At 45.4% G+C, this 15,207-nt stretch overlaps 1 protein-coding gene across 1 annotated transcript in view; it reads right to left on the bottom strand.

Moving 5' to 3' along the window:
• Positions 1-15,207, bottom strand: part of SATB2 (SATB homeobox 2) — a 139,357-nt gene that overhangs the window by 98,220 nt on the left and 25,930 nt on the right. Inside the window, exons 2-3 of the mRNA XM_054722858.1 lie at positions 3,262-3,388; positions 1,512-1,635 (exon numbers count right to left, since the gene is read on the bottom strand). Coding sequence (XP_054578833.1) covers positions 1,512-1,635; positions 3,262-3,388 — 251 coding nt within the window. The remainder of the gene's footprint in view (positions 1-1,511; positions 1,636-3,261; positions 3,389-15,207) is intronic.

Raw genomic sequence — 15,207 nt, 5'->3', positions numbered from 1 at the left:
AAAATGCAGTATCGCTTTTTCTCCCGATGCGTTTCTTCCTGGCGAATTCACTATGAAATCCCTACAAATGTGCATGATACAAAACCTCTCTCTCTCTCTCTCTCTCTCTCCTAGACAGGGGAAAGGCTCAATAAATTAAATAAAGATGGGTCTGGCATGGTTGACTCATTCCATTCACCAACCTGTGCAATGCAAGAGCAGGTCAAGAATACTAGTGCCCGCCCCTCCCTTTCTGTCTAGCCGCCTTCTACTCAGATGCATGCCTCCCTGGTATTTTGGGAGCAAAAACATGAATAGTATGATTTGTCTCAGAGGGTCTAAACACTAAAACACACCCCAAGACACACACAAAAATTGTCCACACCAACAATATGATGTCTCCATCATAACAGCTGGTACTGTTCCTAGAACATCGTTGCACACCAGGTCGCAGGCCGAACATTTATGGGATTTATCTCCCTCACTCCTCACTCCATGACTTAGAACTATTTCTATCCTGGTTTTACTTACAAAGAAACAGGCTCATAAAGGTGACGTCACAGAGGCTGTAAGCCAAGACATGAATCCAGATCCATCTGCCTCCAGAAGGCACGCTCTTAACCACCAGGCTCCCTGCATCTTCCCAAGACTCCATCATCCGAGAACACAGCTCCGGTTCTACGGTTCGCATCACCTTCCCGTGAACTTCACAGACAGGTGAGTAACCTGTTGTCTTACATCAAGTGTAGCAACTCACACCAGGAAGTGGATTCCCAGTAGTGGCTTTAACTAGTGTCAGCCTGCGTTCCTGTCACGGCGGTTCTAAGCCACTGCCTCTAGCCATCCACATGTTATCTCATCGTTCCACAGAGCGGGGCCTTGCCCATGGACACAAATGGACAGGCAGCCCTTTTCCCTGCTGCTTCTCCCTTCGATCCTCTCGGCCTCTTGTTTTGGTCTCTGACCAGGTCACTAAAAATGCGGTATCACTTTTTCTCCCAGCGCACTTCCACCTGGCGAAGTCACTACAAAATCCCGACAAATGGGTACGATGCAAAGATCACCTCTCTCTGCTAGACAATAAGTAAATATGAGTCAATAAAGGTGGGTCGGGCATGGCTAACTCATTCCACCGAGCAGGCAATGCAGTGACTTGGAACCTGAGCTGCGGCAGGTGATGCTCAGCCTGTCACTTCACCAGCCGAGCAAGCTTAGGCAGGTAGAGGGCTTCTCCCTGGGTTCCTCGATCTATAAAATGGAGACACTGCTACCTACCTTCTAGAATACAAATGAAAAGATACAGATTGTCAATGCAGCAGGTTTTTAAACCCTCCCATTACATCAAAGCTTTCACTAACTGATATCTTCTGTGCCACAACAAAAAGCACCATAATCTCCATAGCTTTCCACCCGAAATGCGGTGTGACTCTAGAAATAAAACACAGCTGTGGGAGCAGGCGTGCCCTCCTGCGGGATGGCCCCCCACGGCGTTCCCCGTTCCCCGGATCCCCCGGGGCCCCCCAGGTACTCACCTGGGAGAGAGGGCATTCTTTGGCTAGTGTGCTCTGGTTCATCTCTTTGAGCAGTTCCTTTAAGGCATTGCGGACGGTGGCATGGTTCCACTGCTCCGCGGGCAGGTCTTCCAACTTCGAGCAACTGGAAAGCACAGCGAGAAGGAACAGGCAAACCTTAATGAAGGGCCTGACGGCAGAGTTATGGGTCCCTCGGCCCCAGGGAGATCTAGAAAAACTGCTAAAGGCCCGGCCTGCGTGGCTCAATGGTTGAGCGTCGACCTATGAATCAGGAGGTCATGGTTCAATCAGGGCACATGCCCGGGGTGCAGGCTGGATCCTCCGTAGGGGGCGTGCAGGAGGCAGCCAATCAATTATTCTCTCTCATCATCGTTGATGTCTCTGTCTCTCTCCCTCTCCCTTCCTCTTTGAAATCAATAAAAATATATATATTTTTAAAAAGTAAAACTGCTAAAGAACGCAACCGGGTGTGGGCCCCACACAGGGAAGGGGAGCAGAAAACTTCTCTAGGCCCTGACAGGGCCCAGCCGTTGCGCACACCAGCCTGAGAAAAAGAGTCCCTTCGGATATGAGAAATTGCTAATTTTTAAAAGTAAGATTTCCCTAATCTGCTGAAGGAAGTGGCGTGGCCATGGGAGTATAAACGTCCACGATACAAATGGAATGACTGGGCCTCCCTAAGGCTAAATGTCCAGCCATGCTCCATCCGACTTGAAGTTTGAAGGCCGAACCTTCACTCCCACACCACAATGCGGAGATGTGGCTTTCCTCACCAAAACAGAGCTTCTAAGGCAGTGGTTCTCAACTTTCCTAATGTTGCTACTTCCTAACTGTACTTTTGCTACTGGTATGAATCGTAATGTAAGTATCTGTGTTTCCCGATGGTCTTAGGCTCTACAGCAGCAGGGTCGCCTAAGACCATCGGAAAACACAGATGTTTACATTACGATTCATTAACAGTAGCAAAATTACAGTTAGGAAGTAGCAACGAAAATAATGTTATGGTTGGGGGTCGCCACCACATGAGGAACTGTATTAAAGGGTCGCGGCGTTAGAAAGGTTGAGAACCACTGTTTTAAGGGAAGACACCAAAGCCTCCGTGCGCCTGTCAAAGCACAAATTCTCCGAAAGCAGCAAGTTCCAAACCTTCACGCTACAGGACGCTGCTGAAATCATGTGACTCGCAGGCATGCACACGAGCAGGCTCTGCAGAGCGCCTCTACGTTCTTTCAAAGAGGCACCATTTGTTCTGGATGCTGGGGGGTTGGGGGGGGCGGTGCAGAGAGACAGAGACCACTCCCAGACTCTCTGCAGCCCGTCAGAGAGAAGAAGAGGGAAAAGGCGCCCAGTGCCGGTGTCTTTTTAACAAGACTCTCCCACGGGCAGAACGCTCATCCCGCAGCACGCAAACCTGAGACCGCGGGGGTGTTTCATCTCCAATCCTAGTGCTGAGCGTTTACCAGGAGGACCCAGGAGAGAAGGGCGCTGGGAAGCACCCCCGATGGGCCGCAGATCTGTAATGATTTGTCAGCTCCCCTTCCCCCGGTTACCACTCCACTGCTTCTGAAAACAAACCCTAACCCGGCTGGAATGTGGATGACCAAGATGCCTGGGGAAGGCCCTCCTTGTCTGCTCGATCTCCCCCCCGCCCCCCCATTTCTCCCAATGTCTAGACACTAGCACAGACGGATGCGCTGGGCTCGGGGTGACTCCGTGAGGGCCAGGACACAGGGCAGAAGTGCAGACCCACCTCTGCAGCTGGATCTTCAGCGTCACGACGTGATAGACATCCTGCAGCATGTCGGCCACCGTGGCGTCGGGGGCATCGGTCACGTAGCTGAGGGGGAGCGGGTTCCACCTCCCCAGCTTGATTATTCCTGCGCAGGGAAGAAAAACATCATAAACACCTATCTGCCATTTATTAAACCTGCCCGCTGTTTGTTCACGGTTAAGAAGGTCACTCCATAGTCAACAGGCAAGGCCCCTCTCGGAGAAATTTTACAACCCAGGGCAATAACCCATCTCGTTCTGGAGTGAGCGAACTCTACGGGGAGAGGAGAAGAAAGGGATGCGGTTCAATCACGGACAATCGGTTATTTCATGTTTTCCTGTTTCTTAAATTACTTAGAAAACCATAAGGACACTTCCTTCCCCCAAAGTCTCGATTCACACTCTAACTTAAGACGGATGCTAAATATACCAGACTGCTGATTTCATAGACCAGAAAAGGAAGGAAAAAAGCAGGCAAGCCTTGAGTAAATAGGAGATCTGGTTTGGAATTGTACGAGCAAATTCCTGCGTGTGGGCTCGGCACAGACACCGTCACATCCTGGCTGTGGTGTGAGCCCAGGGTGAGCGGCGTTCGGAGCTGACGGAGCAGTTCGAGTTCACGTCCGGATTGCACTGCACCGGGCAGAGGGGGTGTTCGCCAACCACACAGGGACTGACCACAGATTGAAAAGAGCAGACATGCCTCAACTTCCTTCTTTTCTAATTCCTCAGCTCTTTTTACTTTATTTTTTTATTCTTTTTAAAAATACATTTTATTGATTTCAGAGGGAGAGGGAGATAGAAACATCACTGATGAGAGAGAATCACTGATGGGCTGCCTCCTGCACGCCCCCTACTGGGGACCGAGCCCACAACCTGGGCTTGTGCCCTTGACCGGGAATGGAACCGTGACCTCCTGGTTCATAGTTGACACTCAACCACTAAGCCAGCCGGCGGCTCCTCAGCTCTTCCTAGAGCGACAATGGTCCCCTTTCCCTGTGGGTTCCCACGACAGACGGCACACACGTGACAACGGAGAGAGAATAAAATCCTGGTCAAGCTCAGGCTTCATAGAGCAGCGGTGTTAGGGAAACCCTTGTCCCAGGAGGGTTCACGAGACAGCTTCGGCAGCATGTCCTGAAAATGCTAACTTCTTCTCAAGCTGGACCCATCTGCTCTGGGCACATATAACATTAAAGAGGAAAAGTAAAGAGAAACTCATTTCACAAACACAGAGCAACGAAAATTTTATTTGTGTGCTATGAAAAATCAAATGGTCCCAGGCCGTTAGAAATTCTCTCTCTCTCTCTCTCTCTCCCTCCCTCGTATTAGTGATAGAAGTAACACAGCATTTTTAGTTTTGACAATACAGGTAAGTCCAACTACACTGTTCTTCCCAAAAAAATACTTTTTTTATCATCAGAGAGAGAGGACACCTACATACTCACGTGAATGTTTAAAAGCTTCACAAAACGACGCTTTCTAGCTATGGGGTGAAACCCCAATAATAGGAAGTGAACTGCCTGGTCAGGCCATGTCCTGTCCAAGAGGAAGTAAATGAGTGCGCAATGCTTGACATAATGCTTGAAAACAGGGGGTAAACAGAACAAAAATATTAAAATGATGCACTGTTTCAGTATTAAGAGCGAACAATCTGGTGCTGAATATGCTGCAGTATAAATAGTGCCTGGACTCGGTTCCAATAGAGGAACACAGCTCTCATTCATGGGACCGTATGTCTCCCGTGCTGGCTCCTTCAGTCATGTTCCACTTGCCAAGAAAAGCTGTTTTCTTGTGGGGATAGTTGTGCTAACATTCCCTCTCATGACAATGAAAAGTGCGCAGCACGCAGCACGCAGGAGCCATGAAATGCACATCCGGGCCCGCCGGACAGCCACCCACGAGGGGCAGGGCTGCCTCCTTGCTTCTTCCGCTCCTTCTGACACGTGAACATGCTAAGAAGATACCATGTCACATGTCTACCATATTTCCTTTTAAGAGAGAATCACTCCCCCGTTTTAAATTCCTTTAAAAGTCATGATCGTTGAGTGTAAGTTGGCCATGTTCTAAAGACACGACGTTTCATCGTCAGAGGTGCGAGGGGGGTGAAAACAAAGCTGGCAACCATGCACGATGAAAGGCAAGGAGCAGAAGCTGATTCTGTGGGTCATTTTGGTTACTACGATGCACAGATAATACGAGGCGGATGCATCCTGCAGAGTTCAATGTACACCCCCAGAAGAGATGCATCTATGCTGCTGGGTGTGTCCTTGTCCACTCCTTTTCACTGGGTAGTGTTCCTCTGGAAGAGTAACCATGCCTAGCCGGCTGGCTCAGTGGTTGAGCGTCGACCTATGAACCAGGAGGTCACAGTTCGATTCCTGGTCAGGGCACATGCCCGGGTTGCGGGCTCAATCCCCAGTGTGGGGCATGCAGGAGGCAGCCGATCCATGGTTCTCTCTCATGGATATTTCTATCTCTCCCCCTTGCCCCGGGCTTCCTCTATGAAATCAATAAAAATATATATTTTTTAAAAAGAATAAACCACAATGCAGCCAGAAACAACACACTATTTCTGTATGATTTCATTCACATAAAATGCAAAACAGGCAAGACTAATCTAAGAGCTCAACCTCAGAAAGTGGTTGCCTGGATGGCAGGGGCAATTGACTGGGAAGGGACAGAAGAGAATTCTCTTGTTTTGGTTGGTGGTTGCATGGGTATAAAAGTTGTCAAATTTCATAAAGTCCAACAATATGCATACATTTTATTGTATGTAAATTATACCTCAAAAAAGAAAAGGAAGGTGAAGGGGGAGGGAATGATAGACAAATCACTCTACTGAAAATAGTAGCCTCATTTAGGTAAATTCTCTCCCCACGGTGGGAGCCAGAAGGAGACTTGTTTGGGCTGGAATTAGACACACACAGGTGTCCTCACAACACGCAATGCCTCTGCCGCGAGCAGCTGCCACAGGTTGGTCTGCCCTAGACGAGAGCTGCTGACGGAAGAGCTATTTTCAGGCGACGGGGAGTGGCGTGTGCACCCTGCTCACTGACTCCCCAGTCCTGGCAGCCTGTCCTTTGCTCAACTGTGTCCCAGGCTCTGCAGGTGGGAGGTCTGCTAGGACAGCCGTGTCCAGGAGGCTGTGCCCCCGCCGGTGCGAGGCACTCGGACCAACGCAACCCTCTGGAATACATCCCTTAGACACAGTCTTCCTTCTCTGATATAAAATAGACAAACATGTTATTTGGACTAGGAGTCAAGTATTCATAGAGGAAATCAAATTGGGATTTTATATAAGCCCCGTCCCCCTCTGTGACTTATAATAATGAGGCCTTTTACAGGCACATGACCAGATTAAAAAGGGAAAGGGAATGAAGACGTAAAAATACCCTTGAGTCAGTATTTTTTTTAAATACATGGACTCTATCTTCTTTTGAAGGAGTATGGAAACTTCTTAACAGATGCATCTCTTCTGGGGTTGTCCGCTGAACTCTGCAGGGTGAGTTCAATCATCAAATTGGGAAGCAGGAGAGCACAGTGACTAAGAACACAAGCTGCCAAGTCAAACCGCCTGCGTTCACATCCGGGCTCCCCACCTACTAACTGTGTAGACTCAGCACGTTACTTAATTTCTCCGTGCCTCCACCTTCTCACCTGTAAAATGGAACAACAAAAGTGCGGACCTCACAGGACTCTAACGCGGAATAAACGGAAAGCCTTTAGCACAGAGCCTGGATGTAATTCATCTCAACAATTGTTTACAGTCATTATTCAGACAGTTTTAATGCTTCTTCAAAAGAAGATAGAGTCCATTTATTTTTAAAAAATATTGACTCAAGGGTATTTTTACGTCTTCATCGCCTTTCCCTCTTTAATCTGGTCATGCGCCTGTAAAAGGCCTCATTATTGTAAGTCACAGAGGACTGGACATCAATCATGTCCCTCCTCTACCCCCACCCTCTTCATTGCCTCCATCCTTACTCCTCAAGGTCTCCTTCCCTTTTACCCGAGTAGATGCAGATCTCCCTCCTCTAACAATAGCCCTTCCACGCTCTCTTTCCCCTCAGGGCCGCACCACCAAGTGTACTGAGAGTGCACCTCCAACTTCTCCATCAGACCTTCGCCCCGAGGGATCCAGTTTCAACACTTTCATGGGGAAATGGGCAATTTAGAGGAACAAAGCCCAGATTCCCTTCGATCACCACGTGCTTGCTCTCCTCAGTCTCCTCTACATCACAGTGGCTCGTGGGTGAGGCACCTCGGAAGAGAAGACTGGGGGAGAACGTGGTTCCAGGTCTGCCAGGCCTTGAATGCCCGGCTCAGCAGCACACTGCATGGGTCAGAGGTCAGGAGCATAGCCTGGAGTCAGAGGTGTGTGCAGGTCCCACCTCGTCTGCTTTCAGCTGTGAGACTCTGAACAGGCTGATCATCTCACTGAGTCTCCGTTTCCCTCATCTGAAAAGAGGATCATAACATCCACCCTTCAGGGCTGCCAGGAGGCTTTAAATGAGAATTAGGATTTAGGACTGGGGCTGGCACACAGCAAGTGCTCAGTCAACGTCAGGGGAAATGGATCTCTGAAAGTCTGGGGTTTGGGTGTAATTTAGGAAAATGAACCTATACTGGAATGCAGATGGACTGAAAGAGGGACGCACTTTGAGGGAAGAGAGAAAGCGCTGCAGTAATACAGATAGGCGTGTCTAATGACAGCCTCTCCCTGCCTCTCTATCAGGAGACCAACCCCAGCAAATGCTACCGCCCACTGGCGGAGGATGAAGAAGAAAGGATCCCCTATAGATACTGGCTCACAGCCTTGGAAAAAATCCCAATAAAAATGGCTTCACCATAAATATACAGATACATGTCCAGTGCTCACACTCTATGAGTAGGTTTTGAAACCCCAATCTGGAAAATGAGGAAAACGAATTATGGTTCAATTAGATTGTATTATGTTCACATATATGTACACATACACACACACACACACACACACACACACACCACCCTGAGCCCCGCCAGGCACACAGGGAATGCTCAATAGATGCCAATTCCTGCTTCTTCTCGGAATATGTGTCACACTCTCATTCTGTCTGGAGTATTGGTCCCCAAGAGTCACTGCGAGAAATCAGGCACATTCTTCCAATTCTGCCCCGAGGATAATTCTAACCCTGATCAACCCAGCCTCAAGTAATCCTTTCCCTACATGGCTGCACAATAAATATTCTTGGTTGGTTTGGGTATTTTATAAGAGACTAACTTTGTCACACTATCCCCTTGTGTGATCGTACAGTTGGTAAAGTGTTTTTTTTTTAACCCATGTGTTCATTCTCATGAGAAGAGCAGGGGGTCGGCATTCTAACTGGAAGCCGGCTGAAGGTCACAGAAGAGCCACTTTTCAAGGACACCAATGGGGTATGGTCAGGGTGAGACCCTGGGCCTCATCTGACAAGTTTCCTAACTACCGGGCCGACAACACCCTTCCCACTTAGCTCCGCCCACATGCCAATGGCCCTGCACAGGATGGGCCCTGGGAAGGCCCAGCTGTGCGCATCCACCGTCACCTACCAGGCAGGGTCTTGACGTTCAAGGTCAAACCAAGCAGACGAGACCCACGAGGAAAGAAGGGGTGGGCCCGGAAAAGCCACCTAGACTTGGAGCTTCTCTGGAAAACACCGTCTCCCACAACTGTGCCGTTTCAGAAATAAACACTGTCTCCAAAATCATCATTCCTATTTCTAAGGAATTTATCATCTGCAAACCTTTAGAGAAAGGCCTGGGGTGGAGAAAAGGCCTGACGATTACAGATGCAGTTTCAAGGTCTTTGAGTCACAAATCATGGGCCTTTATTTTGGGGCTGAAATTCATACAAACGCTAACATGATTGAATGGAGCTCTACATAAATAAAGTTGTTTACACCCAGACAAATCTGTTCACTACAATACAGAGGACCCATCCACTCTTGGTGCAGAGCCTTTAGACCAAATGACAAAACGCAATTGTAGGTAAATTTCCCATTAGTGCCATAAAATTAGGTTGGGAATGGAGGCAATCTTTGACTAAAATTAAAAAGATGCAATAATGGAAACCTGTTTTCACTCTCTCGATGCAGTATTCTGTCACAGCTACAGAGCTGGCATTTCACACAAAGAAATACCAAGTTGTGTGTGTGCTCATGTTTTCGTTATTTTTTTAGTGTATAATCCAGGGGTCCTCAAACTTTTTAAACAGAGGGCCAGTTCACTGTCCCTCAGACCGTTGGAGGGCCGGACTATAGTTTAAAAAAATTATGAACAAATTCCTATGCACACTGCACATATCTTATTTTGAAGTAAAAAAACAAAACGGCAAAAACACCCGCATGTGGCCCGCGGGCCGTAGTTTGAGGACGCCTGTATAATCTATCTCAGAGAAATCAAATACTCTTCTCAGTAGATGCATGATTCATTATTACTATTATTTACCTCAAATCATGCAAAAACAAGTGATGATAATACACATTATAGTTCATCAATGTTTAGCTTTTTAGAAAGTTGACCACTTCTGAGAATGAAACTACATGTCTAATGCAACATAATCAATAGGGCACCAGAAGGGTTTGTATTAAGCAGTCATCATTCCTTCATTCATTCAACAAGTTTTTCTTTTGTGTCTCCAGCACAAATCGCAAAGATGCAGAGATAACCCAGTAACATGCTCTCCCTACACCACTGAGTAGAGTTTATTATTGCTAAACACATAGCTAAGTGAAAACACTCCTAAAATAAACCAAAATGATAGCTTTCATCCCCTGTACTTCTAATATGAGAAACATGTACTTCATGAAGGCCTGTATCAGATACCTCATGAAGTACACAGAAATAATTCTCACCGTGCGCAGCGGCATATAGATAGACACTGATAAAATAGGTATCTATTGGGTGTATTGTAGAATGAAATCCAGCAATCAAATTGTGAGACAGACATAGGAACCCACCAAGAGATCAGCAGTATTCTGATCATGCAATTCAGTGAATAATGTTCTTTTATTCCAGGTATGTTTTAACATGAATTTTCAAAGCAAAGTGAAAACTCAGCCTGGGGGAAAAATGAGACATTCGCTTTAATATCCAAAGGCTGGGGTTTATATATCTCATTACTTCCTGGAAAAGATTTCAGCGAGGGAGTATCAATAAAAAAGCCAGCCTCAGAGTAACTAAGCCTGGGGCTTCTGGCTCCTGGTATTATTTCCACACCCACTGGTGACGAGGCCCCTTGTAAAAACAGAACTCCTGACATCGATTGCATCTGTTCACCCTCCTCAGCGTGGCCGTGGCCGTGGCCCTATGCAGCAGCATGTAATTTTCTGTTGTTCAGCTACACTTTGTTAAAGAAATGAAAAACTGTCTGTCTTATAAAATAATGCCATAGGATTGTTTATCCGTAAGTCAGTTCATGGGAAATCCCGACCCGGCCGTGTGTAATAACTCAGCTTGTTTCTAACCTGTGACCGACTGTGGTGTATCAACAAATAGTAGCAGCACAAAGTCATAAATTGTAGTTATTTCTGTTAAACCTTTGGTGGGAAAGACTTTTCAATGAGAAAAGAGAAAAAATACCTGATAAAAGTGATTCTTGAAGTGTACACATTTCCCTTTCTCATGCATAGCTCAGCCAGACACAACTTTCCATAGCTCTTCTCAACCTTCTGCTTTGATTTTAAAGTCTATGTTTCACATGTCTTGCATTGGGGTAAAAGTACATGGAAAATGAAATAGCATTCTTCCAGCATTTTACATTATTCAAGGGCCATTATCACTTCCACAAGTTAATGAAACCTCACAACACACTTGTCTGGGAACCTGCAATACACTTAACCTTGTATTTATAACAAAACAAAAGAAAACACCAGGCACAAATAAATAATTCAATGATTCCAAATAAATGCCAAGGCTATATTGTTAGATAAATTATCTAAAAATCAACATACACACACAGGATGTACTATTTCCCATCTCCAGACAGCTCCTCTATCTGCATCAATGTGGGTATTATTGACAAAACAAACAAGGTAGTTTTTGACTCTTTAAGAATCCTAACTTTTATCTTAAATCATATCTGTATCTTCCAGGGAAAATTATCCTCAGGAACATTTTAGTAGTAAAACACTAAAATATGAAGTTAGAGAGCTTTCTGAATAAACTCTGGGGATAGCCCTAACCAGTCTGGCTCAGTGGATAGAGCGTCGGCCTGCAGACTGAAGGGTCCCAGGTTCGATTCCGATCAAGAGCATGTAACTTGGTTGCGGGCACATCCCCAGGAGGAGGTGTGCAGGAGGCAGCTGATCGATGTTTCTAACTCCCTATCCCTCTCCCTTCCTCTCTGTAAAAAAAAAAAAAAAGGCAATAAAATATATTTAAAAAATAAACAAACAAACTCTGGGATAGACAACTGTCTGTCAACCTTTTCTTGAGTTGACTACTCCCTTACGCTACAGAAATGTTCTACTTAAAAAATATATACAGTACGATTTGGTGCCTTGTAATTCTATACATGGTTTTTACATTTTGCAGCAAAAAGATTTTTGTCTCATGTAATAGATGCAGCTTCACATTTGGGAAACGTTATGTTATAACCCTGGCTTTTATTAGATTATTTAATATAAGCACTAAGTAACTAGACTAAATTAATAAAGACCCTATTGAAAAAAAAAAACAACACAAAATTATTCCACAAATTAAATAAAACTTTCTGAAGCTGGCATTTTAGAAACCTTTATTTAATTTTGAAAATTCCGATTCTTCTGAAAAACAGCCAAAATATTGGTCAGGATATGAAAAAAATATGGTTGCTGTTTAGCTATTTATTTCGTAAGAGTGCCATTGAAAATCGTTACATGGGGGAATGGGACAAATGAGCAAGAAAAGGGTTACGAGAAATTATTTGGGATCCATTCTAAGCTCCGGTCACGGGTTAAAAACGATTTCATCTGGTGCATATTGTGCTATTGTCCTCGGTTTAATAGTTTAATCATTATCTAAAAGAGTTTGGAATTCAAGGATCAGTTTTGGCAGGTAACACAAACAAACTTCTCTTTTCTTTTCCTACTTTCTATTTAGAAGCACATTTGCATAAAGAGATTTCCCTCTAGCATTTGTCCCCCTAAAATACCTTCAATAATCCAAGACACAGGGGGAAAGTATACTCTTTTGAACAGACTTTGCTACATCCTAGCAGATGCTGTTCTAGCCGCATTTCTGCATCCTTTGGGGTAAGCCGCATCCACTGACGATCTAAAAATACAGTTGCCGCACACGGTTCCCATCCTAATTAGTGACATGTATTCTCTGCAGATGGGGCTGGAAGGACCTAGCCTTCCAGGTGCTCATCCCGGGCCCAACACCCTTGGAAACCCCGTCACCTGTGCGCTCCCAATTACACATTCCAGAGCTGCCCCTCAGGCATCTTCTGCTTCCTATAATTTAAGGTTATGCAACATGTGACCTCAAGGGCCACATTATATGGGCACGCTGATTATCAAAGAAAATGCTGCCATATAGTATGAAGGGAAAAAGTAGACTTACTTATGTTGTACATTTTTACTCATGTTTCCACTAACCTGATTTCACAGTAATTTGTTAAGAAACTATAAGACATGGAAGCAAATATGGCTGTAACGGTTACAAAATGGTAACTGCTTTTGGCTTAGAGAGTTTTGTTTGGCTTTTTGTTTATGCGATGTGATATTTTCGGGCTCCTTTAAGAACATTTTAATAATCTTCACTTGCAGCACATCTTCATATCAGATGTTTTACATTCAAAATAATTTTTGAAAGCTTTTTAATTTCCATTTTTGGAAAATGTTATGTTAAAGGCAGCAAACTCAACCTTTAAATATGGTACTACCATTTTTGTTTGTTTTTTGTTTTTTTGTTTTGTTTTTTTTATTTTCTTTATTGATAAAGGTATTACATATGTGTCCTTATCTCCCATTGCCCCCCACCCCCATCCCCCGCTCATGCCCTCACCCCCCCTGGTGTCTGTGTCCACTGGTTATGCTTATATGCATGCATACAAGTCCTTTGGTTGATCTCCCCTACCTTACCATTTTAATGGCTATAATTAAGATGCCCAATACATAGGTGGGGCTCTCCATTGGCAAATGTTTCTTGGCTTGAACCTAAGATAGATCCGTAGCCATTCCATAACTGTTTATGAACAACGACAATGATCTACTTGAGTCCAATAAAATATTCAGCCATGTCAGGAAAATGCCATATAGAATCAATGGACAACTGAACTGTGACACTTAGCAATTAAATTACTCCTGAAAAGATGCCTGGCTATGCTTGGTAGCTGAGAAGTTAGGGATGATGTATAGGGTAGAGCAAGGTCAGCAATTAATCCTTCTCCCCATCCCCAGGAACCTCCCTTTTAGTAAGGGCTGAGCTGTTGAGAGCTGTCACATGGAGTGGTCCAAGCTCATCCCTAGTCGTGTCTGCGGCCATGCTCTGCCCCACCCCCACCCCAGCTTCGGAAACCAAAGCTGAAAAGGTAGGTCCCAGGAGATGCTGAGGGTGGGCCCGGTGGAGAAGCACTGCCCAGGTGGCCTGGTAACCATGAGGACCCGGGGCATGGAGATCAATCCACTCAATTTCCTCAAAAGAAGGGCAGGTGCCCAGATCCCTTTGTCCATCTGACCAGCTAATATCCTCATCACAGTCAAGTAGGATGAGCGACGAGAGAGGAGAGGGTCAGGGCATGTGAGGAGGAAATGGGGTTAGGAGTCGTCGTCGCTGAGTTACGTCTCTTTTTACGTTTTCAGGATTTGGCCTGAGCTAAAGAGGTGAAGGCTGGGGGAAAGGTTTCCTGTATACACACAAACTTCAGGGACTCTTTCCCTTATCCAGAGGGCAGGGTCACGTCAGTTTCACTGTTTATACAACCTCGTCACAGCCCGTGAGCATGAGGATGCCTCGGACACCGTGGGCACGTGACGGCCCGTCACAGGAAAGCCACGTGGAAGCAGCAGCAGCAGCCTGGGGTCACGATGTCTAGCTCTGGGCTCGGATGCTGTCGCTCTGCGCTTATGGCAACTCAACCTCCCGGGCCCCTACTTCCCTTCTACAAAACGGGTATTGAAAAGCAAAAACAACGCTCACTGCAGCATCATCTACAAAAGCCAAGATACGGAAGCAGCCCAAGTGCCCGTCACTAGACGGTGGATAAAAAGGAGTTGGTGCACGTACACAATGGAATATTACTAGGCCATAACAAAGACTGACATCTTACCATTCGTTTCATCACGGATGGACCTAGAGGGTACTGTGCTAAGTGAAATAAGTCAGACAGAAAAGGACACATACCATATGATTTCACTTACATGTGGAATCTAAAGGGCAAAATGAATGAACACACAAAATAGAAACAGACTCAGAGACAGAGAACAGACTGGTAGCTGCCTGGGCGGGGGGGGGCGGGGGTTAGAGGACTGGATGAAAAGGGTGAAAGGATTAAGAGCAACAAATGTGTAGTCATGAAACAGTCACAGGGATGTACAGTACAACATAGGGAGTACTGTCATTCATATTGTAATAACTGAATATGGTGCCAGGTGAGCACTGGAAATATCGGGGGACACGTGTGAAGTATATGATTGTCTAACCACTAAGCTGTACTCCTGAAACTAGTATACTAGTAGAATAAAATTAAATGTAAATGGTAATTGAAAAACAAAACTTTAAATAAATAAAAATAAAAGCAAAAGCAACACCAAAAAAACAAAACAAAAACAAAACCCTCCTGACTCACATAATGGTAATTACAATAAAATACATAAGCTAAACTGCACTGAAAATTATGAAGTGCAGCATAAACACATGCTGGCATCCATGAATTCTAAGTTAACATGAAAAAAGTAAGCATAACATTTCTTAGAATGTT

Source organism: Eptesicus fuscus, chromosome 11 (genome assembly GCF_027574615.1).
Source record: "Eptesicus fuscus isolate TK198812 chromosome 11, DD_ASM_mEF_20220401, whole genome shotgun sequence".
Lineage (NCBI taxonomy): Eukaryota > Metazoa > Chordata > Mammalia > Chiroptera > Vespertilionidae > Eptesicus > Eptesicus fuscus.
The sequence above is the reverse complement of the archived record's forward strand: the minus strand, read 5'-3'. Positions and strand labels throughout refer to the sequence as shown.